Raw genomic sequence first — 26,289 nt, 5'->3', positions numbered from 1 at the left:
AGCTCTTGAAACAGCTCTGAGATTTACATTCTGATGTTGAATATTTCTTTAACTCTTCTCTGAAGTGTATGCTGCTTTTTGGCAGCATGGTTCAAATAGAGGTAGACACTAATTAAACCAAAGATTCCATTTTTCTGTTCCTTATTGATTTGTCTATAAAATTTCTTTAATTTCCTATGTATTAATCATGTCCCCCAAATGCCATGCATTTTAAATTGTATGGGGGGAAAATGCTCTTTAGTGTATGTTGTCAAATAAAATCAGTAATTCTCAGCCCGTGACCTGTCAAAACTATTCAAGTCTTCTGAAAGCAAGATTGGAACAAAGCTACAAACCAGCTAAACATTCTAAACTTCAAGTTCCTTAACATGAAGTGAAAATTTAAACTAAAAGTAATTAATAATCTGATAGTAGCAGCAGAGATCTCTGTGGATTTGACCCTCGTGGAAAGGTTCCTCTGTGGCCAGGCCACCCGTGGAATCAATCACTGGATATACAGATTTGATATGTTTTAGAGATTCATACCTTGAGATCTCAAGATATAAAATCTGAAATAACTGAAATATAGTCACCATTAAGTCCTAGAATCTAAATTATTTCAAAAAGTTGATGCAGCTAAACATATCAGAAACCTCAAGTGAGAATGGGACAGAAATCCAAACTGTGCTAACATCTTGTCTCTAGTGTTTCAACACTATCTGTTATGATTGCACAGATGGCTTTAGTGCATTATCTAAAAAAAAAAAAAAATCCATCCTTTATGGCTCTAATTAGAAATGATAAAAAGCCAGTAGCTCTGGTGTATGGCCTCAGGGGCACAAATCCTGTTGATCTATGTAACCAAAAGCCAACCAAATAGTAGGCTGCTATCTTAAATACATTTTGCATATAATTTTCTCAGTTGGGTGAATGACATTCAAAATACATACTTTTCAATATAAGAAATAATAATGATGACAAAGCTGAAAATTAAAGCCAATTTAGCCTATAACTTAAGGACTGATCATATCATGTTTGTTGCATAGAGCCCATGTCTGGCTGGCTGACATTTATTTTTACTTTTAAATATTCTGAACTATTTTTGTATTTTCCTTTCTATATCACTGCTATCAAATGCATGGAAAATATTTTGAGTCTTTTTCTTTTAATGTATTCTACATGAGAAAGAATCCAATAATGCAATTTAAGATATTATGAATTGCATGACATTAATCATGTTTATTTGTCTTTGTTGCTATGCAGCCAATATTTTCAAGAAGTACAAAAGAAGGTAAAGAGATTTAGTGGTGCAGTTCAAACTTACAGATTTCTAGGTAGAGTTCCTCACTTAGCGAGCATATACTTCACTAGAACAAATCTAAGTCACTGGACTTCAGAGTTCATCATCTGGACATGAGAAGATACTAGATGATGTACCATGAATACTGACTGCCTTAACATATTTCCACATCTGATACCTCAGTGCCCAACACGACAAAAAAAAAAAAAAAAAAAAAAAAACACCAATTTTATTGAGGTTGTTTTTATGTAAACATCATTTATGTTCCACTTTCTATACTTTCAGCAACTAAAATTATAACCAAAGTTGTGGAACCAAAAATTAAAGTGATTGAAGGCAGTCTTCAGCCTATTATCAAAACAGAAGGTAAAAATCACTGTTATACATGGTGCTTTAAAAATCCATGTAATAGACTGATTTCTATGAATGTATCTACATTCTTTTTGAACTAACATGCTAAATATTTCTATACCAGTGGCATGCTCATTTAACGGCAGAATGCGGAATGCAAATTATTTAGCAGAGTAGATGGTGCATTCCTAATACTTTCAGTACATTTGCTTGTATTTGATTTCATTTGAACTTAATTCACCATTGCGTTAGCACTAGTACCCAGATACCAAACAAATCAATCCTGAGCTGTTTTTTTTTTTTTTAATACTGCACCTAGACTCCTTCAGAGAGTATACTTTTTATAGCTTCGTTTCCAGTCTCCCCACATAAATCTCTTTGGTACTGTTACAGGGTGTTCCAAACAGTGCAGACATTTTTCATTTAACAACCTAAGGAAGCACAGAAGCTGTACATTCAGGAAAGCTTTTAAAATTACATCCACACATGATAGATTTTTTAAATGAGACCGCCAGAAACAGGAAATAAGTAGTTGGTGCAGTAAAGCCAACCTTTGAATCCTTAATTCCACTCCTGAATGTATGTGTGTATATGTATCTATATACATATAGATATAATACATTCTTCTATATTCTTGGTTGGTATGGTTTTATTGTATCCACACATCCATTCAGAAGCATCCATGATGGTTTCTTTGTTCTCTGCAATATGCCTGGTCACATTCTCAATAATTGGCTGGTATCCACTCTCTTGGCTCTTGGTTGCTATGAATTCTTTCACTACAAAATTATTTTGCTCATGGTGTTGCCACTTCCTCTCCAAATTTGTAAGCTGACAATGTCTTGTTTTCTTGAAATTGAATTTTTAGTGTCTCATATATTATGTTTAGTTTCTGAATTACTTTTAAAGGCATTTCTGGGGCATTGATAATAATAATTACCATATCAAATCATCAACCAAAAATATATTCTTATGTGTATACATATATAGTAAATTAAATAGGAATATATAATTATCTCCTGATGTTTTAGACTAGAACATTAAATCAAGTCACTTTTCTTTCTACCCCTACTCTCTAGGTTGGTCAACTCCAACATTTCTGACGTCTTCATTTCACATATTTTAATTCATTCCACAGGATCAGACCTCAAAAATTTTTTATTTCCATGTCTAAGCATCTTAATGTGGTGACTAGCCACAGAGAAAAGGCCAGGTTATCTTCTTTGTTCTATTAGAAGAGTGGAAACAGTCTTCCAAAAAAGGAATAGATTATATCTTCAATTGAATCTCAAGAAAACCATTATTGTAATTATCTTCAATTTTGGTATTTCTTCTCATTTTATGCATTGAGATGGCAACTTCTTGAATACTTTTGTCTATTGCTAAATGTGAGCCATCACTTAAAACAGTAGACATTGGAAATGCATATGTAAAAGCTTAATTCTTAGCTAATTAGTTATCTCTACTTTTACACATTTTTGACATTTAAAATTGAGGTATTCTTTGAAATCTGTGGCTTTTTTAAAATCATAGAAATTTTTGTTGAGAAAATGTTTCTTGATAATTTTAAAGGAAAATGATAAAGTGATCCTTGGTAGTATATTTGATTTTAAAATTGTACTCATTTTTAAAAATTAGATTCTTTAAAAATTTGAATAATCACTTTTACACAGCTTCTATAGTAGAAATCATTCACATGTACTGTACTGTTCTTATTTTCAAAGATTCTTCTCTTTTTTTTTCCAAGCTTCTTCATTCCACCCATTTATCTTCCCAGTCTTTGTCAGCAGGATTCTATTGTGTTAACCTTTCTCTAATTAGGAACACAATGAAGCATCAAGCTACTTGGCTTCTTCCTATGAAGGGAATTAGGATGAAAAATGGGGTCGTGTCACTAACGCATTAATAACTCTTCTGTTAAAAATTTCAGAAGTTTAACTTTGTGTAACATAATGAAGGAGACAAATACTCACCTTGACAGCTATTTACAATTGTCCAGCTCTGAGATTGCTATCAGCAGCTCCTTTTCATTGTTCAAACATTTGCTGATTCATTGATGACTCCTGAATTCTTACTCAAGACATTAGACTCCAAGCCACAATTTTTAAGAGGTTTCTTATAAAGAGTACTTAACCAAACTTTAGAGCTAGGAATAAATCAACTAAAATTCAATTCAACAAATACTTATGGGGCCCCATAAGGTGCTAGGTACTCTTCTGGTGCCTGCCAGGAGTAAATACCAAAAAACAAACAAACAAACAAAAAACATTTGTAGTACATCCCTGCCTTCATAGAACTTAAGGACAGGTGATGTTTCTGAAATTCCAGTTTAAGCTCTTCTAAAGAAATGTCTGTTGGGATATTTTATTAACTCATTTCCTGTTTTTAAACTCCTTAGGTGTTCTTTCCTTTTGAAGTTTCCACACCTTAAAAACCTGGCCTTACTTGATACGCAATGTCCCTTGGCCCCATAAATCAAATATTATGGTGTGAAATACTTATTGTTTGAAAGAACTGTACTCTTGTTTTCATTATTTTAGATTGTCCTAGACTATTTAATTCTGGGTAATGGTGTACATTGACAATTTCTGAACAAGCAAATAAATCTCAAAGATAAGCAAATATAGTTACATTCAACTGTTCATACTGTTACAGTATGAGTTAAATGTACTGAACTTTATCTTTCCTCTCATCTAAGAAATAGTCTTGATTAACTAATATAGTAATCAGCTTTCTAACATTCAAAATGGTTTTCTCTGGGAGCAAAATCATTTTGCAAGTCAAATGCAACACTTGTTTAACTTTTGCATTTGAAGGACTATTTAACTATTAATTAGTAAATTTTGCATCATTCGCATGCAGAAGGTAAGTACTCAAGTCCATTTTCCCCTAAAACTCGTATTTTAAAGGTAAGCATAAAGTTGGGCTTTTTTTTTTTAACGTTGTCTTATGCCCACTAGATTAAAAATGTAGATACTGAGCGACTAAAAATTAAATTAAAAAATTAATAAGAGAGTAATAGACAATACCGGTTTGGTAAAGTAAGACCTACACTAGTTATTAAAGCAACTCAAATTTGTACATCAGCATGATTCACAGAGCATAGCCCCATATAATATTTTGTGTGATCATACTTTACAAATACAAATACATGGATAAACATCCATTTAAACGCTAGAACTGATGAAAGTTATTTTAGTAGCACACCGATGGACTGAGTGATTTCTTCTTATAAATACTGTGTATTTGAAGACAATGGGAACTATTTAAAACCAATTTCATGAAGCTTGAAACCACTGTGACATTTGAGCAACACCGAATGTTGAAAAAAAATTTCCTGTTCTGGTAAATTTAAAGGACTGCATTAACATGATGATTTGTCTCCTAAAATGACGCCTCAGGACCCACAATAACAAAGGTCAAAATTGAAGGTGAACCTGAATTCAGACTGATTAAAGAAGGTGAAACAGTAACTGAAGTGATCCACGGAGGTGCGTCACCCGTGTTTCCTGGAGCCTGGCTAGGGTCACTGGGAACGTTTTGAAACAGTGTTGGTGTGAATGTTGAATACCTGACGTTTTTTCCCCTTGACTTTCGTTTTATATAAGTTGTGGGAAAACTTTTCTCAGTTATAGATTCTTATTAGCAGTCAATTCAAACACAGTTTACCTTTTAAGGGACCCAGTTGGAATTAATTTAACCATTAAGACAACAAAACTGTCATTACTCAGCATATGCAAGTGATGGTTATGGAAAATAATGAAAATAATAATGTCAATACAGAAGAACCTGTCAAACTTAGAAGGGAAAAAATGACTATTCTGTAAGACTGACTAATAAGCCACTGTTAGAACTTATCACATGGTTCCCATTTTCATGATGTACAATTCTCTGGATTCCCCCTAAACCCTCATTCCACAGTCAGGAAGCAAGTATGACAGGAAGGGTTGGCTTACCAGTTGGCCCTCTCCCTTACCCAAGATGCAGCATATAACTATTACCTCTGTTGCCTGAATTTATTTAAGATATGTCCCCAGAATGATTATGACTGAATTCTAGATGGTATTGCTTTGAGAAATATATATAATCATTAAAATGTCTAGCTTATGATAGTTTAGACACCATTGTGGATAAGTCAAACGCATTTTTCTTCCCCTATTTCAGAGCCAATTATTAAAAAATACACCAAAATCATTGATGGAGTGCCTGTGGAAATAACTGAAAAAGAGACAAGGGAAGAACGAATTATTACAGGTAATCTTTAATTGCCTGGATTATAAAGAGCAAACCATATTTAATCCTAAAATACCTCTATAAGGATCATTATAGAAACTAAGTCATTTTCATGGGGATTACTGAAGTAACTTCATTTCTTTTTTGGCAGAAAGCTTCTCATCCTAAATATGTAACCTGTGTTTTCCTCTGAACTGGAAAATTTTTGGACAGATCTATAAGCATATATTTTTATTATGAATATGCAAACGTATATAATGCACTATCTTCACTTTGCTATTTATTAATGAGTTACTAAATCCTAGAAGAAAAACCATTCTTTCCTTCATTTTCCAATAATCTTAAGGTCTACACATCTACACACCAAAATATACACAAGTTTGTATAAAACAATTAATAATTTCAGTAAACCCCTTGTCAGTCTCCCACTAATGAATTAGCCTAAAATTCTGAATTCAGCTATTTTCTAAGTACTTGTTTAAACAAGCAGTCAGCAACTTTGGCCTGTGCCACCTGCTTATGTAAATAAAGTTTTATTGGAACGCAGTGTGACCATTCATGCGTATGATGTCTATGGCTATGTGCGTAGGACAAGGACAAAGCTGAATAGCTGTAACGCAGACCATGTGACCCATAAAGTCCAAAATCCTTACTATCTGGCCCTTCCAGAGGAAATTTGCCTACTCTTGTTTTAAAAATTGTCTTTCCTTTAGGTCCTGAAATAAAATACACTAGGATTTCAACTAGTGGTGGAGAAACAGAAGAAACACTGAAGAAATTGTTGCAAGAAGGTCAGTATGTCTAGAAAAATAAGAATGTGACTTGACTTAAGCTACCTTTATCAAAGTCCAGAATAATCTTTGAGGACTTTAACATTTTCCACTCTAAATCATTCCTTTGCTCAAGTTCCATACCAACCAAAGAAAGAAGCCCAAAGACTGGGAATGAAGCTCAGAGGACAGTCATATTGATTGTTTTGGTTGTTATAGTTGTTAATATTGTTCAACGCTTTGTAAGAAAATTGGTTTATCAAAAAATAGCACTAAAAAGCAAGAAAGAACCAAGTGTTGGTCTGGAATTCATTGTTGGGCAGATACCATTATATATCACATCAAGTCTCCAGCCTATTTATTACATAAACCAATTTCTGCTATAAACATGTATCCTCTCAGAGGTCACCAAGGTCACCAAATTCATTGAAGGTGGCGATGGTCATTTATTTGAAGATGAAGAAATTAAAAGACTGCTTCAGGGAGGTTAGTAAAAGGGAAGCAACTAACCCACTTAACAGGTTCTGATAACTGAGTTCTTCAGCTTTTTAAAGACTGAGCATTCAGGTATTTCTTTTAATTAGGTTAAAAAAGACAACGTCATGTGCTGTCTTAACAGATTGATTGGTTCAATGGTAGTGAAAGTTGTGAAGAAATGATTACTAGTTTAAACAGTCTTTAAAAAGTTCCTTGGGGAGCAATGAATATTTTTTTGCTTTGATACAGATAATTGTAAGGATATTTTAAGTATGTGAAAGGGAAATATTTTTAAAATTGGTAGATGTGTAAAGAAGCAAATTGACATACTTCTTATATTTAAAAAATGTATTCACTGCTCCTACAATAATAATATAAGGCATGTTTATAAATCTTTTAAGTGTGTAGATGTAGCCAAAAAATTGCATTTAGTAATTTTCTTTTCCAAAACTACATGTTTGGGAATGGGTATCTGTTTCTTCTAACAGTTTGAGTGATAATCTATACTGGAGCTGTAAATTATTTTGCATATGAAATTAATCTTAATCTTTAAAATATGGAATGTTCTCTGTCTATGGCATTAAAAGGACCTACTTCTAAAAGGAAAGAAGAAAGAAAAAAAGAATTCAAAACCTTACCAAAACTCTCATTGGTAATAATTCAAAGATATAGCAAATGTTAATTAAGTATAATTTGGGTAATTGGCATTTGAATAAATTAATTTCTAGTTCATTATTTTAACAAGTACTCAGATGACAAGCTGTTTTAGAGAAACAAGTATTTACATTGTTTAGAAAACTCAAATTTGCTCCTTGAAATATACTGTGAATTGAGAAACAAACTGAAGATTTTGGTATTTATACAAAGTATGGCCCTGATGGCTTTTCTGCTTAAAAATTTTAAAAACTGTAGTACTATGTCCAAGAAGTTGTAAATTCTCTTGAGACTGTATATATTTTTGGCAATTATTGTTTCCTTATTCTTTATTTTAATATAGGTAGAATTTCTTATATAGTGTTGAGACTATTGAGTGGTAGTAAAAATAAATAATTTTTATTCAACCAATGATTGAATTTCCCCTCAACAGAAAAAAAAATGTGTGTGGAAAATACAAGATTTCCTTTCAGACTGCAGGGAGCATGTAATATACCTAAAGCCTCAGCAGAACCAGTTTCCTGTATGGTCTAACGCAGAATTTACTCACTTACCCCTAAATGCTTAACTATCTGCTAAAAACGGTAGGGATTTGAGGCAAGAGGTGAAGACATTATGAAGATTAAGTTGAATTCTTTTTTTTTAAGTCCTTGCCATAGTAAGCAGCTTTGTAGAATGGCAGTGCTTTTTAGAGAATGAGCCAAATTAGTGGCTGCACCTGTATATATTGCTTTGATTTATTTAGGCTTGAACTTCAGGTAAGTATGTTTTCCACTCCTTCAATAAGCTTCTGTTAACAAGTCTATTATAAACAATGAACTAAGTACTGAAGAATAACTTCAGCCAAGAGACAATCCCTGCTACAGGTTAAGAAGAAGGTATTCTATTTTTAGTTAATGGACTCCTTCTTTAACTCTGCTTTGTCTTCATCCCAGAGGTTGATTCCATGAGTTCCCAGTATTTGGTTTCTGTACATATTTGTAAAGCATCAGTTTCCACAATACCACATCATAAATTTTTATCAAAACATTTCCAAGTTTTTTTTCTCATAAGAAAGACAATATAAGTGTATAGGTGCTAATAGCTGAACATTAATTGGACATTTTAGGTTTTTTTCCAGCCCTGTAAAACCATTGGGTCAACACTGAGTTACAAGTGTCCTCTTGTCTAGATCCTAAGAGACACCAATTTACAAAGAAGCTGGTATGAATAAAGATTATGTCATGCAAGATTGGCTTTTTTTTCTTCCAGAGTATAGATACCTGATCTGTATCTAAACTACAGTCTTCATCTCAAAGCTTGGAGTTTTCTGTCTGCACTGCTCATGTTGTGGTACACATACTGCATTTTGATGAACTGAATGTATGCCTTGATCATTAATGTCATGACTCAGCATGGCTAAGTGGTCCTTTCAGTACCAATACTGTCATTTGTCATTGAAATACTTCAGAGCCCTTAACTAAAAAAGATTTTACAAAACGCGTTGTTTTTCACACTTTTCTTAGGTAGAACTACATTTACTGAAACTATTAAAGTAATTAAGGGACAATAGCAGGCTATGGAGAAAGGAACAAGAAAAAGTTATTTGGGAAGGTTTTGATAAATCTGCCAGTATAACATGTAAAGATTTATGGCCTCTGTAGAGAACAGAGGATCCGGTTGTAGGTCTGACTTCCAATGTGGGCTCCAACCTGAACTAACTTAGGTAAATTGATTCTTTCTGCTTTGCGTTCTTCATCTGAAAAGTGAGGATAAATAACATTACCTACATATAAATGAATATATGAAAAGCGCTTGGAATCATGCTCAGCACATATAAACTCTCAGTAACACTATCAGTATTATAGTCAGTTAACATTAACACGGTCAACAAAGTAATACTGTACACACGACTTTAAATTTCCAAAATCATAGCCACATAAAAATGCAAAAATCTTGCAAACGACTGGGAGGAAGCACTTCGCATGTTTTGAATTCTGTTTCTGTCTACTGAGAAAAAACATAAAACATAAAACATAAAACATCATTCAGATGTTTTATCTTGCCACATTTTTCTTCTCTAAACATGACCTAACACAAGTGCCATCATTTTGAGACGGCAGAGAGCCACTGAGAGCAAATCTGGTTTTCTGTTCTTTAATTGAGCTTTTCTTCTAAAGATGTTTGTTCACCTCAGTAAACACTTCTTATTTTGATGTTATCACAGCCAGATAGTAATTAATTAATGAGTTAGTTAATTGGATGCCCTCAATTGGATGCTGCCAAATTTATAAAAGAAAACCTGGGTTTAAGTGCTTGTTTTGAAAAATAATGTTGTAAATACTTCTATGATCTTCTTTTAAATTGTATAATAAGTGGCTTTTGGAATTTACTAAGTCCATTACAAACAATGCTTTTATTCACTAATTAAAGAGTGCATCCATCTTTTCTTGACCATATTTGATAAGCCATTTTTGTGACCAAATAAACCTGAAGTTAAGGAAAATATATCAATTGGTACATATTCTGTAATTCAGACTTTTCTATCTCACGTAAACTTTTCCCCACTATCCAACCTAATGAGGTTTTCTACAGTTCTGTATTTTATTTTGGTATTAATGTGATGTGACAGGTTATGTATCTTATATTCTGGGGGAGGGGGAAGGTATACTGGAAATGTGCTCAGTAGACAGAAACAGAATTCTTCAAAAAATGCTTAATGTTTCTTTCTTCTTCTTTTTTTAAATTTTGGTATATATTATACAGCCAAAATACTGTTGGTGATAGATTCATGTCTTACTTTTTTATGGGATTTCAGAGAATAGAATATATGTATAATAGAACATTTTTGACTTCCTTATTGAGTATAGATAATATATAAAAATCAAGATGTCAAAATTTGGAAAAAAAATTAAGAAAGGTAAGCAGAGAAATGAAGTCACTGTAGGAATGAAATGTATTTTTATATCTCAAACATCCAACAACAGAGTGAAAATGTGAATACAGGTTAACTAAGTGGTCTTGTCAATGAGTTAAAAGAAAAATGAGGATTGGGAAATATTTTGCAACTGTAACAACAAAAAACTGCATTGTTATGAAACACTTAAAATTCCAAAATATGAAAGCTTTTACTATTTTTAACTACTTAATTTTTAAATGGTCTTGTAGGATTGGAATTAAATTTGGGAGTCTGTTAACATTTACTTCCTCAATTGCTTATTGGTATATTTCTAACGTTATTAGGCCAATGCTATTTTGTTGTTATCATGTATTGTAAGGTGATCATGAATTAATTTACAAAGAGAATTTTACAGAGGCAGAAGCCTGACACATCACAAATAGGAATGACTGGAAAAAAATGAGTGGATATCTCTGGGACGATACTTCTGCTAAACTTTACAGAATGTTAGACATCCCTTCATCATAAAGTGATGCTTTTTATAAAAAGGGTGAAAAAGTCATGTAAGTCACTTACTCCATGTGAAACCTGAACATCATATAGGGCTCCACACGCCATAATGAAACAATATGTTTTGCAAATAGTGAACATTCGTACATGGAAAAGAAATGTCTGTTTGTTGCCAATGCAAAAGTCTCACTGCACTGCTCCAAAAGAAAATTTACTTGTTTATGTGATGTTTATTTAAAAGTTTATACTTTTCTGCTTGACTGTGGTCTCCTGTCTCATGTTAGCCATAATTTCAAAGTATTTCTAACTACAACTATTTAATTTCAGACACACCTGTGAGGAAGATACAAGCCAACAGAAGAGGTCAAGGTAAATATACTGACTATGGTAATTTGCATATACGATACACCTTTTGCTATATTAAGACAAACCAAAGAAAAGGAGAGTGTTTTGATATATTTTACCTTGAGCAAAGTATTTTGATGATGTGAGTCAGAAAACAAATTACTCATGTTATTCTCTATTAGTAGAAAAAAGAGTAACAAATGTTAAAGGAAAGGCAATTATACTCATGTAAACTGCTAGACATTTTGAACCACTGAGGGAGACTCAAGTAGAGTTAATTTGAAAAGAAATTCTTGAATACCAGAGCCAAGTAAAAATAGGTTGTAGATGGACATGAACTCTCTGCAAATATTTAAGATCAGGTCACAGTTTGAGACATAAATAAATTCATAGCTCTATGTATACATACAGAAAATGGTTACTACAACTATGTACAGAATTTTGAAAAATGTGTTAGGTTATATAGATGGCATATATCTTGCATGAACTATTATTTTCTTTATAACTCCATTCTTGTATATTTTGTAGTCTTCCACTTAGGTTACTTTACATTCTGATACATTCAAAAATCAAAGATTTCCCTTGTGGAACTTAGAATAAGTTACATGTTTGGAATTTCTAAGATAATGACATACTAATAGACAACAGAAGTCACAAGGCTTATAAATGCATTATAGGCATGGCTGAATTTAACCCAGTTCAATGTAGACATTTGAAACTAAAAGTTCAATTGTACAAATACTTTTTAACTGAAGGATTTATCAGGAATTTCTTTGAAACATACAGATTCAACCAAATTTTCTAAAGAACTAAAATTATCACTTCAAATTATTTTTATATACCTTTGGTCAAAAGATACTTGACCAAACATTATCATAAACAGAAGATATTATTACAAACATAATCTAACATTTATTACAACAAGAAATGATGGTCTTTTATAGATTTAGTTATGTACAGAGTATCATATTCTTAAACAGTAAAGTTTCATCACATGTACAATCTATGTGTTCTCCCTTCTTCCTCATCAGGATCTCGGAGACGATTAAGGGCAGATCATCCTCAGTGAAAACCCAGAAACCAGATGACAAAGTTTATGCAACCCTAAAATCAATAACCTGATCTTAAAGGAAAAATATGAGAGCCACTTTGCCCTGAAGAAATGAACCGCCAACACAAAAAAGCAATCACTGAACAATTCTGAATGCAAATACAGCATTTTTTTTTTTCTGAATGAAAAACATGAGGGAAATTGTGGGTTTAGCCTCCTGTGGGTTAGGGAAGCCTAACACCTTACAGGCTTGTACATCCTGACATTACAATTTCTGGCTAACTTTGGAATCCATCACAGGAAATCCTTGTCACTGGATTCATTACAATTCAAATCACAGAGTGATGAGCTGTTACCCACTGAGAAGATGGAGCCTTGAATTTATATAATGGATAGATAAAATGCATGCAAGGAATTACCGGTCCATGGGAAATGGATAAATAAAAGTGGATGCTCAGCATTAAAAAATAATAACAAAAACAAAACTTTACATCAAAACACTTTGCAATTTTTAATACAATGTGGGTTTACCAGTAAATTATGCTATTTCTACAACTCATTTTTTACTCTTGAAATGTTTGCCTTATGCTTCTTGCAATACATATTTTTATCTCAAACATTTCAATAAATCCATTTTTCAGGTATAAAGAGAATTACTTCAAATTGGGTTATTCAGAAAACTCAAGATTTAAGTTAATAAGAGGTTTGGACTTGTGAACAGGACTTTATATCTGTCTTTTTTTAAACAAATACTCATTAAAGGAAATTGAATGAATTTAGTGTGTTTTGAATTTTTAAAACTATATGCTACATAAAGAATTATTATACAATGCAGCAGTAATTAAACATCAACTGGGTATATAACATAACCCTGAAGCTGTGCTAAATTGTGAGGGTTCAAAAGATGAATCAGACAACTACTATCTTCGAAGTGTAGAGAAAAATCACCAATAATCCACAGTGTACCATGGGCTACAACAGAGGAATAAACAGTGCTACACAAGCACAAATACACCAATTAAATTTTCCTAGGCTTGTGCGAGCATAGAAGGAGCCACAGAGATGCCCTTAACTAAGCCTTGAAGAGTCTACCGCATGGCAAAGGAGGGGAAGAAAAATATTTGTTTGCTGAGAATGAGAAGGAGATCAGTTTGATTACTCAGATCTCAACAAGCATCACCCTTAGATTGGACTGGTTGAGATAAGAGCAAACAGAGAACAGAATCCATACTGCTGAGAAACCGAGTGGTGACAGTGTAATACACTGTACCGTGCAGTGGAAGCTGGTCACTGACACTGTTTAAGACCGAGGAAGAGCAAACTGAAGATGCCAGTCTTGACCACAGGTGTCCAGCTTGGATCGGAGGCTCAGTCTAGAGTAACATTAAGGACCTGATAAGATTTGAGGTAGCTGAAAAACACTGGTTCTCTGAGGAGCAACTGGGGTAAGGAAGTGAGATATAAAGTTCTGACAGTGCCCCTGACGGCGGAAGTGCTGGATAGCCTGGGTTTTCCAGAACGCTTCCTAGTCTGGGTCGGGAGTGAGATCTATGTCTAGCATTTAGAGCCCCTGCCAGGAAACAAAACATCCTACCAACTCAGTACTCATGTAGAGAATCTTCAGACTTCAGTCTCCACTGGACAAAGTGTGGCCGTGACTTTCCCAGAATGCTTCAAAGGAGGTGGTTACGTAAGGTGGTGCTGGTAGAATATACTAAACTATCGTCAACACAAATGGCTGTTCCGACAGATAGCATGTCGTTAATGATTCTCTGGAAGATCACCGGTTGATTGCACAGAACAAAGAGTGTATGGATTCATTTTTAGCCCCTTCAGGCTTTTAAGGCCCTGCTTATTCTTCTTATTCTTATTCTTATTCTTATTCTTATTCTTATTCTTATTCTTATTCTTATTCTTATTCTTATTCTTATTCTTATTCTTATTCTTATTATTTTGGTTTTTTTTTTTTTACCACAGAAGAAAAAAGTGTCAGTATTGGCTAGTATACATACAAAAATCTAGCATATCTCTCTGATAAAGGACAGCCAAGTGATACATGCAAACGTACTGAAGGATGAAAGTTAAAGAGAAATTATCAATAAAAATATAAATAAATCAATCTATAATAAAAATGAGAAATACGATTAAAATACGTGAATAAAGAATAATTTAAAACTGCAAAATAAGAATTTAAAATAGGTAAGTAGACTGATAAACAAACAAATAAATAAGTAAGTAAATAAAATAAAGTTCAACCCTACTGGAACACTTTCTACAAGTCAAAGCTGCAGAGTAGCATGTGCTTTTACACACAATACTTACTCCTGAAGTTTTATTATCTCAGATTTTATATTTAAAAAATGAGCCTCAACGAATTTACATAACTTTTCTTTCTCCTTTTGCCCTGTACTCTTAAAGCAGGGCCATCAGTCAACTTACCACATGCCCACGACTCAACAAGCACAAACCTGAGTAGAGCAAACATGCCTGTTTTCAAAATTGTGCTCACTCTGCACGATTTAAGTTCTTTTTTCTAACCAACCTCTGCGTAAGTGGGAACTTAAGACTGAATTTTACAGTAAGTCCTTCTAATTAATCCTGATGCATAAGGTCCACCACCCTGACTTGGAGAAATATGACTTTCTAGAGACTTCTGTTGAGACCACAGTCTTCAAGCAGCCACTGACCTACTTTCTGTCACCTACAGATAACAGCGTTTCCAGACCTTTATATAAATTGAATCTCACAGTGTGTCTGGCTCTTCTTTGACTTTCCTTTCTCTTGGATTAGTATGGAGGAAGGGACAAGGCAGGACTCCGTGAAAGGTGTACGATTAAAGCTTTAGGAAACTGCCAAACCACGCACCACAGGTGTTCTATGGTTTGGCATTCCCACCAGGGGTATGTGAGGGTTCCTATTCTTCTTGCCAACATCCGACATGGTCAGTCTTTTCAATGTTAGCTATTCTAAGAGTTGGGCAGTGGTATCTCATTGTGGTTTTAATTTGCACATCCCTAATGTTTGTTTTTCATCTGTTTATTTAATATTTGTTTATTTTCTTTGGTGAAGTATGTGTCTGTTCAATCCTTTGCCAATATGAACTGGCTTGTTTTTGTTTATTTTTTAAATATTGAGTTTTGAGAGTTCCTCATATATCATGGATATAAGTCCTTTACCAGCTTTAAGAGGTGCAAATATTTTCTCTCAGTGTGGGACTTCTCTTTTCATTCTCTTAGCATTCTTTCTGAAGATACCAAAGCCTATTTTACCTTTTTTTTATAATTATACTTTTGGTATAATATTTTCAAAATCTTTTATTAATCAAGGTCACAAAAATTTTCTGATACATTTTCTTTTGTAAGTTTTATTAGATTTAGGTTTTACATGAGGTATTTGATCCATCTTGAATTACTTTTTGTTTATGGTACTAGGTATGAACTGAGGTTCTTCTTTTTTTCTGTAAATAGCCAATTATTTCAGCACCATTTTCTGAAAAGACTCTCCTTTGTCTACTGATTTGCTTTTATATTTTTGTCAAAAATCCATATATTTGTGAACATGTTTCTGTTTCTTTCCTACTACTCTGTTCCATTAATCTATTTGTCTATCTTATTTGAAATGCCACACTTAATTGAAATGCTCCACACTGGATTAGAGTAGGTTTAAAATAAATCAAGAAATCAGATAGGGTCAGAACTCCAACTTTGCCTCATCTTTTTCAAAGTTGTTTTGGCTATTTTAAGTCCTTGCACTTCCAGATGAATTTTTAAATCAGTTGGGCAATTTCTACACATACAACAGAGATATCTGCTGGATGTTTGACTGAAATTGTGTTGAATCTATGGATCAGTCTGGAGATAATCATAACCTTCACAACCTTGAATTTCTAAACCATGAACAAAATATATCTCTCAGTTTATATAGGTCTTCCTTAATTACCTTACCAATGCATTATCATATTAAATGTATTGCACATCTTTTGTAGATTCTCCTTAAGTACTCAATATTTTTGATGGTATTACAAAAGACATTGTTTTATTTCAGTTACTGATTTTTTTTCCTGTGTATTGATCCTGTATTCAGCAACCTTGTTAAATTCACTTACTGGTTCTAGCGACTTTTTGTAGATTACATCATGTTTTCTACATTGACAATTTTAAGTGTTAAATCCTTCATCCCCTTCATAAATTTATTCTGGAATGAATTTTGCTTGGTCATAATATATTCAATTTATGAAAGATTTAAGAATTTTTACATGTATGTTCATGAAGGATATTGGTTTGTTTTCTTTTATTGTAATCTCTTTGTCTGAGTTTGGTATAATGGCAATGCAGGTCTCACAGGATGAGTTAGGAATAATTCTCTTCAACTTTTAGAAAGTGTTTTGTGTAGAATTGGTAATTTTTTCCTCCTTAAATGTTTGATAGAATTCATCAGTGAAGTCATTAAGGACTGGGGTTTTCTTTGAAGAAAAAACTTAACTACAATCCAATTTCTTTAATAGACATATGGCTATTCAGATTTTTTTTCCTTGAGTGAGATTTGGTAGTTTTTATCTTTCAAGGAACGTGTCCACCATCTTCTTGGTCTCCTGGCTTTCCAAATAAAGTCGTTATTCCTTGCCCCAACAACATGTCTTTTGATTTACTGCCCTGCCGTGTGTTCAGCAGTAGAAGTTTGGACTCGGTAACACTATTGATGAGTTAGTCTCTATTTCTAGTCACATTCATTAAGATGGCAGAAAACTTAATCTTTGGTCAATTGTAAATATTCTCAAAACATATAGATTTGAATGCACGTGTTTTTCGTCCACTTACTTCTTAGATATCCAGTCTCTAGTTCCAGTGCGCGTATGCAGCGATCTCGAGGTGTGGACGGAAGGTGCTGGGCCGCCTGTAAACACATGGAGATTGGAGGCAGCTGTGATTTTAGACGTAGCTGGAACTGTCTGCTGCTCAGCTCTCCTCGTCTGCCCGAGGTGCGCACATTCCCACGTTGTCCCTGGCCGTCTGGCCCCGGCCACTGCTGCTGCGCTGTCCCGCTTCCCTTGCTCGGAAACATGGTTCTATGCCCATGCTCACAGCTCTCTGCGGCAGCAGGAAACTCAGTGTTTGCTCAGTCCTACTCTGCCGAAAATCAGAATCACTCCACAACCATTCCAAGAGTGCAAATATTCACAATATAATACTAAAATTGGGCAAATCTAAAAACAATACTAAATATTGGTGAAAATAGAAGTACATGGGAGAATTGCTGGCATATTCTTTTTGGAAATTATATCAACAGCTTAAAATTTTATATACACTTACTTAGTAACTCCTAAGAGTATGCTGGTATCTAAGTGCAAAGATTTGTAGGTACAAATGTCTTCAGATCACTTACAATAACAAAACATTTCTAATAAACATATTTAAATAATTTTAAATTTAGGGGAAAGTTGCAAAGATAATTCACAGAGTTTCTGTTTATCCTTGACCCAGGTCCCCCTAACATTAACATCTTACATAACCACAAAAAACATTTTATAAATAACCTGAATGTTCAGATTAGATTGTGACAGCTTTTTAATATGTGTTTAGAGACAGAAAAATTTATACTAAATAAAATTTGAAAAGGAAATTGTATTGTTTAAACCTATTTATACAGTATAATGTATACATAGCATAATAAACTATAATATATAAAATTCCACTCATCTTCTTCAAGAATTTGCCCAAATATCTCCTTCTCAGTGAGACCTACACTAACTACCTTACCTAAAATTGCAAACTGACCCGATCCTGGCACTTAAAAATCTCTTTTAACAAAATTTAGTAATAATATTTAATATTTATTGTGCATCCACCTCCCCTCACTAGAATATAAACTCCATGAGGGTAGGAATCTTGTCTGTTTTGTTCACAGCTATATCCTTAATGTCTACAACTGGCTTTGTTAGATACCAAGCTTCAATATTGAATTTGTGAATAAGTCTATTAATAATAAGTGTCAAAACTTTGGAAGAACATTATCCAAAATATTGACAAAGTATCAAAGGGATATTTATATCCCATCAGCATTTTCCTTACTGTATACATCTTCTAACGTTGATATTTACAGTCAGAAAACATATTTTAAGTGGATATTTGCTCATGTATTATTGAAAAACATTGCTAATGGAATTTGTATGTAAATGGTAAGGAACATGTAAATCCTTACACATACCAGAGCCTCAGCATTTTCTTCAGACTTCCACAGACCACCTCACTGCCTCATTTATTCATCATTGATCCCAGTCCGTGATGATTTCCATTATTGCTTTTTTCCTCCACTTTTTCCCTCCTGTTAGACATAAAATGTCTTCTCTTAATATATCCCTCTAATATTTAATTTCTTCTTTTTAACACAAGGTTTTTCTTTTTCTTCTCTCCACCACTTCATCCTTCACTACACATACCATCTATCAGACTTTCATGCTCTTCCTTCTTTTACACATCCCATAGCTTGCATTATATGAAACACTCACATCTCCTTATCAAGAAATAGATCTGTGTTTTAGTCACATGTGTACTCCCCATTGCCTTACACAAAGGCTGGCATAGACAATACATTCAAAAAAGCATAAATTAGGGGTAATAACAAAGGGTAATCTTATTAAGTGGACCTGAATTTTCAACTTGGAGCCTGTGCAGACCTCATTAAAGAAGACAGACATGCCCTTGTACAAGCGATGAACATTCAAAAGGGGAAATTCAACACTCATCTCATTCTTGGATTTAGTTTCCCCAGATGCCCTGCATCATCTGCACTGAACAAATCCTCAGCTTTATTTTTCTAGCTTCTCTGGTCATCTACTTACTACCTCTTCCCCTGTTATGTCATCACCCTGTGCCTTTGTTCTAACAAATGTTTCCATCTTTCTTGGTCATTACTTGGTTAGACTTATTTTTTTTTCTCAGTGAACTCACACTGGGAAACAGCTTTCCGATGGCTTTCTATTTCACACTTATAAGCAACCTCCTCTCAGACAACCTGACATTTCCAGTGGAACCCAGAAGTTATACAGCAATAAGAATGATTTTCAAAACAAATAACATCAATTTGGCACCTGTTATATGACATAACCTGTTGAGCACTTTGTACAAATCCTCCTAACAATTCTAGGCGCTAAGAATAATTTTTATCTCTATTTCAGAGAAGACAAAACTGGATCACAGACAGTTTAAATAATTTGCCTAGATTAGCAAGAAGCAGAAACAGAATCTGAATCCAGATAGCATAGTTTTATAGTCTGAGCTCTTAACTATGTGATAGATAGAATCACTTTTCTCAGTTTTCCCTGAATCTGGTCTTGAACCCCATTACTATCCTTTAGACTCTTATGATTTATTTTCTGGACTATAGCAATAGTTTCTCAACTGGGGATCCTACTTCTCATGTTTCTTATCTTATTTCATGTTTAAAAAATTAACTAATTTTTATTCCTAAAACTCAGCTCTGATGGTGTTACTCCTATGCTCATCAACGTTGAGCACTTACATTTAACTACAGAAGTCTAAACTTTTATCCAGGCATAAACAGTGCCCTTCAAATTAACACAACATCACACGAAACCTTGACAAATACTGTGTATACCAACCAGATTGAATTACTCCTGACTTTCTAGGCATGCCTGGTGTGATAGTTACCACATCTCTTTCCTCCTCATATGGAAGGTTCAGCTTAAATCCCATATTGTCCATGGCACCCATCTTGATTTGCCCAGTCAAGCAACCCCTCCTCTTCTGATCTCATGTACGGCTTTGGTGGACCCTCTATGATCCCACATTACAGCCAATCTTGTATCTCTCTTGCATTAATTCATTCAGCAAACACAAAGCTATATATATGTGCCATCTTTCCTACAAAACTTTAGATTATGAAAGAAAGGGCTACTTTTTTCCATGTTGGTATCTCTATGGCTCCTAATTAAGTATGTTTCACATAGGTTATATTTAATAAACAATGACTGAAACAAATGTATTCTTCTGTTCGAAAGTTTATTGAATACTTTTCAACAATTTCTCCTAAATCAAAATTGTAGTGTTTCCAGTTGTGAATTGGTCCAATTTTTCTCCATCTTTAATAGTTATTTCTAGACAGTAAGGCTGTAAACAAGACATTTGGAGGGAAAAAGTGGTCTCAGACTCTTCCCAAGCTGTTGTTCATCTGTACACATCTGTTGGTCATTATTAGTCACAGGAAAATGTCTAAGATTTTACAAGTTTTATGTAAGATATCCTTCAAAGTCTCTTCATTTTAGCCAACCATAATTAGATCCTGGGTACACTAGCCCTTCCTATGTGCAAGAACTTGGCTCCCTGCTGCATCTTCCTGCACATTGTTTATGTAGGTAAAGCGAAAAAGCTCATAACCAATACCACATTGAACACAGTTCTGGGAACTCCAGATGCTCTTTTTCTTTCCTTCAGAAAGAATAACATCTTACACAGAAATACTACTTTGAAATTATCATTTTGGGCTTTTGAGAGATTATTTGGCTTTTAATACCATGTTGTTAATGAACAACTGCATTTGGTAAAAGTGATGGTCCCGTTATGAAACCTATCTCACTAACATTGACCCAATCACAAATACAAGCTCCTGAAATTTCATAAACATATAGAATTTTAGTCTTCAAATACTGCAATTGTTATTTGTTCATATGCATAACAATAAATTATTTTCAAGTCTGTGTGCAGAGCACATAGAAATGCATGGACACAGAATTCAGAATGATACTATGTTTAATGCAATATGCCATTTTTCCAATATTATGAATCACTACAAATAGGAGCTAGGAAAAAAATTAAATGTTATGTTCTCACATTATCTAATTGAATAATACATATTACTTCTTTTAACCAGATTTCTTTTATTTTCACATGTGTATTATTCAGGATTCACGAGCATGTAAACAATAGAAAGCCAAGTCTTAATAAATAAAAACAAAACAATAAAATTATTAGTTTATATACTAGTAAATATGTACAAATAGCTCCCAAGTTTCAATAAATAAAAGAGCTGCAGACCTGAATCTTAGGAACAGAAACAAGAAACTCAAGGCGAATAAACTCTAGCTCTTCCTGGATTTTTGTTTTTGATTTTGTTTTTGTTTTTGTTTCTGGTTGTACCTATGGTATGGAACATGGTTACAAATAACCTCAGTCCAGAAACCCCAGAAGAAAGGACGGTTTTATATTTCAATGCCTAGAAAGGAGACCAATTGATCTTCCATGAGTTATGTTACATGTTCACTCTTTGGACCAGTCACTGTGGGCAGGAGAATGTGGTAAGAAGAATGCACATAACTTGATAAAGACCCAGACTTCTCCCAAGAAAAAGCTACCACAATGTATAACAACATGTAACCTGTTGGGGACTTCTGTACTGACGTCAGCCGAGAACGTGCAGGTAACGTAGGAGAGTAATCAGGAGAGTCCGTGCTTCACAGAGAGAGTGAGGTTTGGATGAGAAACACAGGAACTTAATTGTACGGTAATAATTTAACGTATATGGGGAGGTAAAATTGAGTGCCTGGGCACCAAAAGGATTAATAGTAATACTTCAAACATTCTCTCATAGCAGGAGATAAAATGTGCCGGAGCTTTCTGTAGCTGGTGCCCCATTATCTGCTGCTGCAGATGATGCTCCATCCGGTGCAGCAATAGCCTCTTTACTGCCATCCCTTGTATCTGCCTTCCTGCTTTTTCCAAACAGGTTTCCTTGATCCAGGTAAGGAAATGTGAGCCATGAAACCTTTTATTCTAATTCTGATTCTTATTATCTTTTAAATAAAACGTAACCTTATAGAACATAAATCACCCCTCAAAACATAGGAAACATATGAAAACATACATTAATTATGAAAAATCACCAATCCCTATTCAGTTCTTTTCGAACCTAGGGGTTCTTTATTTATGATCTAAAAAAAAATCACTATCAACTTCTTTTATCCTTCCAGCTATAAAATATTTTAATAGAGGATGTCATATAATTTAAAAAGGAAATGATCTCTCGTAGTTTAGAAAATACTTGTTGGAAGTTTTTTTTAACACTCACCACCAAAAACGTAAGATTTAATTTGTCAGCCAAAGGCAAATTTCCAAAGAATGACAAAAACCTATATTGAATCACAGGCTAAGATTTATACAAGCTAGTGTCTGCTTAGTAGGATATTCTTATTTTTGATGAGTTTTAGACATTCTCCCCTAATAATTATCACTGAAGCCTATGGGTCTGTGGTCACCACACACCTAATGTTACAGTTAACGTTCTGATAATTTGGTATTCTTAATAGAAAAGTTATCCATATTATAGAAGTTATAAAATATATTTTAATAACAACTATGGTAGCATTCTGTGCAAAATGTGGTTTTTCTTGCTTGTATTCCCTCGCTTTTACCATGACAGTTCATCTGGGTGCCCGCCTACTCTGGTAGTGAAGGTATAAATAGGGCCAGCCTCCCAAAGGGTTATTTTGAATTAGAAGCATGCCAACCCTTTGGCCTAGTAATTCAGCTAACAACAGATTATCCAAATGAAATAATTAGAGAACCACACTACACACTTATTAAAATGTTTACTATAAATTCATTTATAGTGCTAGAAAATGTCAGGCTTCAAGAGAATACATTCTGGCTACTAGAATAATATCCAAACAGAAAATGTTTTAGTACATTTTTTTTTTTTGAAGAACCTGACAAACTGATCAGAAGAACAAAAGAATAACATGTTACATAATAAGTTACTACAGAGAATATACAGCATAGATCCAGTTGGGTAAAATACGTATGCATAGGAAAAAATACAATTTTTGGTAATACCTTACAAATAATTATCTTTAGTGGTAAATTCTACTTTTCATGTTACAAAATTTTTAAACTAAGATGCAGCACTATTAGAATGAAAAGTTATAAAAATGAATCTTCAGTTATGTGATTTCATGCTCTACTATATTTACATGTACTCCATCCATGTGTGAAAAAATGTATGGAGACGCTTATGAAGACAGAAATAAGACAGACAGAGAACATTTCTTTCCCCTTACAAAAAGGAAGGCACATGGGCAGGCATTATGTTCTGTTCATGAATACAGGGACTACAATTTGTCTATAAAAGCAGAAAGCAGGTGCAAAGATTGATTAAGGCTTTCTGTGGACAGAGTAGAGGTAGGAACATCTGGCATACGATGGACTACAAAAGAAAAACAAAGACCAGTTAGAAAGCTACTGAGGCAATCCAACGGAGAAATCCTGCTGGTTTGAACAAAGGTAGTGGCAATGAAGATGAAGAGAAGACGATGGTGATACAGTGTATTTTGAAGGTAGAAATGACAAGTCTTGGTGATGGACTGGGTAGAAGGTGGAAGGAGAGAAAGGAATCGAGGATGATCCCCAGGTTCCTGACTTGAGCAACTGGCTGGATGACAGTACCATTTAACAAAAGAGGAAAGTCTGGGAGAAAAAAAAGTTAAGATCAATTTTGGACGTGATAACTCTTGGGATCTCTAAGCATACAAGTGGATACATCAAACAGATTCTTGGACAAAGGCTTTGGAGAGCAGGTACTTCAGCTAGAGGAGATATAAACTATGCATGTGTTGTCACACTGCTGTTTTTTGAAATCATAGAACGGATCAGATTAGGAGACAAGTTAGAGAAAAGAAAGGAGGGATGTGCATACGGAAGAATTTCAGTGGCTAGAGATTGTTGGAAGGGGTGGGGGGCTAGGAAACAAGATTAAGACAGAGTGACAACAGAGCGGAGAGAGAAACCAAGATCACAGCAGGCTTGTCTCAAGAACAGAGCAGATGAAAGCATTGCTCAATGGTAGGACAATAAGAAAGACAAAGGCAGAAGTGTGCTCGTGGAATATTCCAACAAAATGTCACTGTGGGCCTTGGCAAGGGCAGTATTGGGAGCAGAAGCCAAGAGTGGATTGACAAGAAGACGAAAAGTTAAAGAATGTAGGCAGCAGAAATATGCAACTTTTTTTTTTTTGACACATTTGTCTTTGTAGCAAACAGAAAACAAGGCAGTACTTAGAGAGGGCTGAGGAATCAAGAGAAGTGATTTCTTAAGAAAAAGCTTTTCTTTTTTTTTTAATTGGAATGATTCGGTAATGATTCTACATAGCAGGAAACAAGATGCTTTGTATTACAAACTATTAATGAAAGTTTTCTGGGAGGTAGACAGCTTAAAACTATATCTAAAAGACCTTTTAAAAATGTTCTGGACATCCAGTTGAAGTAAAGATGAATTCACTATTTTGTTTCCATTGTCTTTTCTTCATTACCACTCTCATGATATGAATCTTTTCTACCGTAATTTCTCATCTGGGTTACTACATTAGCCTCTCATCTTTCAGCTGTCAATTCAAATGTCACCTCTTCTGGTAAGCGTTATTTATCCCATTTATTTTAGATTCTGATTCTATCAAGTACATTTTACCAACCATAGCATGCATCCCACTGTATCATAGCATTGTTTTCTCGTCTAAATTGGAAGAAAAAAGCAAATCCCTGAAGGCAAGAGCAAAGGTTCCTGAACCTTGTGGCCCCAGGGCATAGCATCCTGCCTGGCAATTGTTCTTAACTAGCATAAGGCAAAATAGCTGGAAGGAAGCTGGATAGAGTATTAGTGAGAGAAAAGAAGCATTTACAATTTACAGACAGTCCTCAGCTGAATCTTAATCCCATTATGCCAGCCTACTTGAGAACTACTGATCTGGGAGAACATCCGTTCCTGGGAAGCAAATGGAAAAAATTACTTCACTGTTTTGCTTATGGGTCTGAAATCATATCTAATTAAAAGAACACTTTGTTTTTCCTAACATAGCATATACTAAGAATTACAGATGTCAAATTTTGGCACATTCGCAATAAACTTACCAAACAAAAATTTTAAATCCACTGCTTGAACCAGATAGAAGATTGGAAGGAAATAAAAAGTAACATTAATGATAACCATATTTTCCTCAAAACAGGCTGCACATTTTTTGAAGAACACTGTTATTTCTTATGGTTTGACTCATCCAAGTGAAGTGATAAGTGCAAATTTTGATGTGTCATTCTTTTGGATCTTACCATCAAAAATAAAAATATTTTATAGCATTTCACTTCTTAAGTAATACGGCAAAATAACAACGAAAACATCATTTGGCACAGTATTATGCGTACATTTTCAAAACTGTTTAGGCTTTAAAATATGCATTCTGTTCACCTCTGTTTTCCTTCCCAGGCCATCTACTCATACCTTGCGCTGCCTTCAAACAAGCAACAGGTAGCAGAATAATCTGCTTGCTGCAGATACGCTCAGCATTTGTTTCTCAACCTCAGCTTGCAAGAAAGGGGCAAAAGAAAAGAATATATTCTACTTCTTTTTCTGTTACCTTCTGGTTAGTTTATAGGTCCCAAACTTGTGTTTTCGGAATTACCCTCATGATATACGTTTGCTGAGTAGCTGGTTTCTAAAAGGATGCGTACCTTGCTAGAGGGAAACAGAATAACACATAGTGAGATACTTAGAAATTTTAGTACCTCTTGGACAATACAATTCTAGAGCTACAATTTTTACATTGAAGCCAATCGATTTTTATGTCTCCTGCTTTCCCACTTCTAAAATGTCTAAATGAATCCATCTCTTGTCCTCCCCACATCCTTGAAGTCTTCTCGTTTACTGGTCTCCCTCTGCCTCCAAGGTAGCTAAGCTTTCCTGCATCT

General features: G+C 34.2%; 1 protein-coding gene across 8 annotated transcripts in view; it reads left to right on the top strand.

Moving 5' to 3' along the window:
- The window catches only part of POSTN (periostin), a 33,772-nt gene extending 20,449 nt beyond the window's left edge, over nt 1-13,323 (top strand). Inside the window, exons 17-23 of one of the 8 annotated variants that reach the window (XM_010951476.3) lie at nt 1,565-1,645; nt 5,032-5,121; nt 5,795-5,884; nt 6,577-6,654; nt 7,036-7,119; nt 11,480-11,521; nt 12,529-13,323. In XM_010951476.3, coding sequence (XP_010949778.1) covers nt 1,565-1,645; nt 5,032-5,121; nt 5,795-5,884; nt 6,577-6,654; nt 7,036-7,119; nt 11,480-11,521; nt 12,529-12,566 — 503 coding nt within the window. In that variant the 3' untranslated portion in view covers nt 12,567-13,323. The remainder of the gene's footprint in view (nt 1-1,564; nt 1,646-5,031; nt 5,122-5,794; nt 5,885-6,576; nt 6,655-7,035; nt 7,120-11,479; nt 11,522-12,528) is intronic. The other 7 variants (XM_010951479.3, XM_010951477.3, XM_010951478.3 and 4 more) reach the window with 7 other exon arrangements.
- The last annotated feature ends 12,966 nt before the right edge of the window (nt 13,324-26,289 follow it).

The sequence above is a fragment of the Camelus bactrianus genome, chromosome 14, assembly GCF_048773025.1.
Source record: "Camelus bactrianus isolate YW-2024 breed Bactrian camel chromosome 14, ASM4877302v1, whole genome shotgun sequence".
In the NCBI taxonomy this organism is placed as follows: domain Eukaryota; kingdom Metazoa; phylum Chordata; class Mammalia; order Artiodactyla; family Camelidae; genus Camelus; species Camelus bactrianus.
Note: the sequence above shows the minus strand (reverse complement) of the source record. Positions and strands in the feature narration are given on the sequence as shown.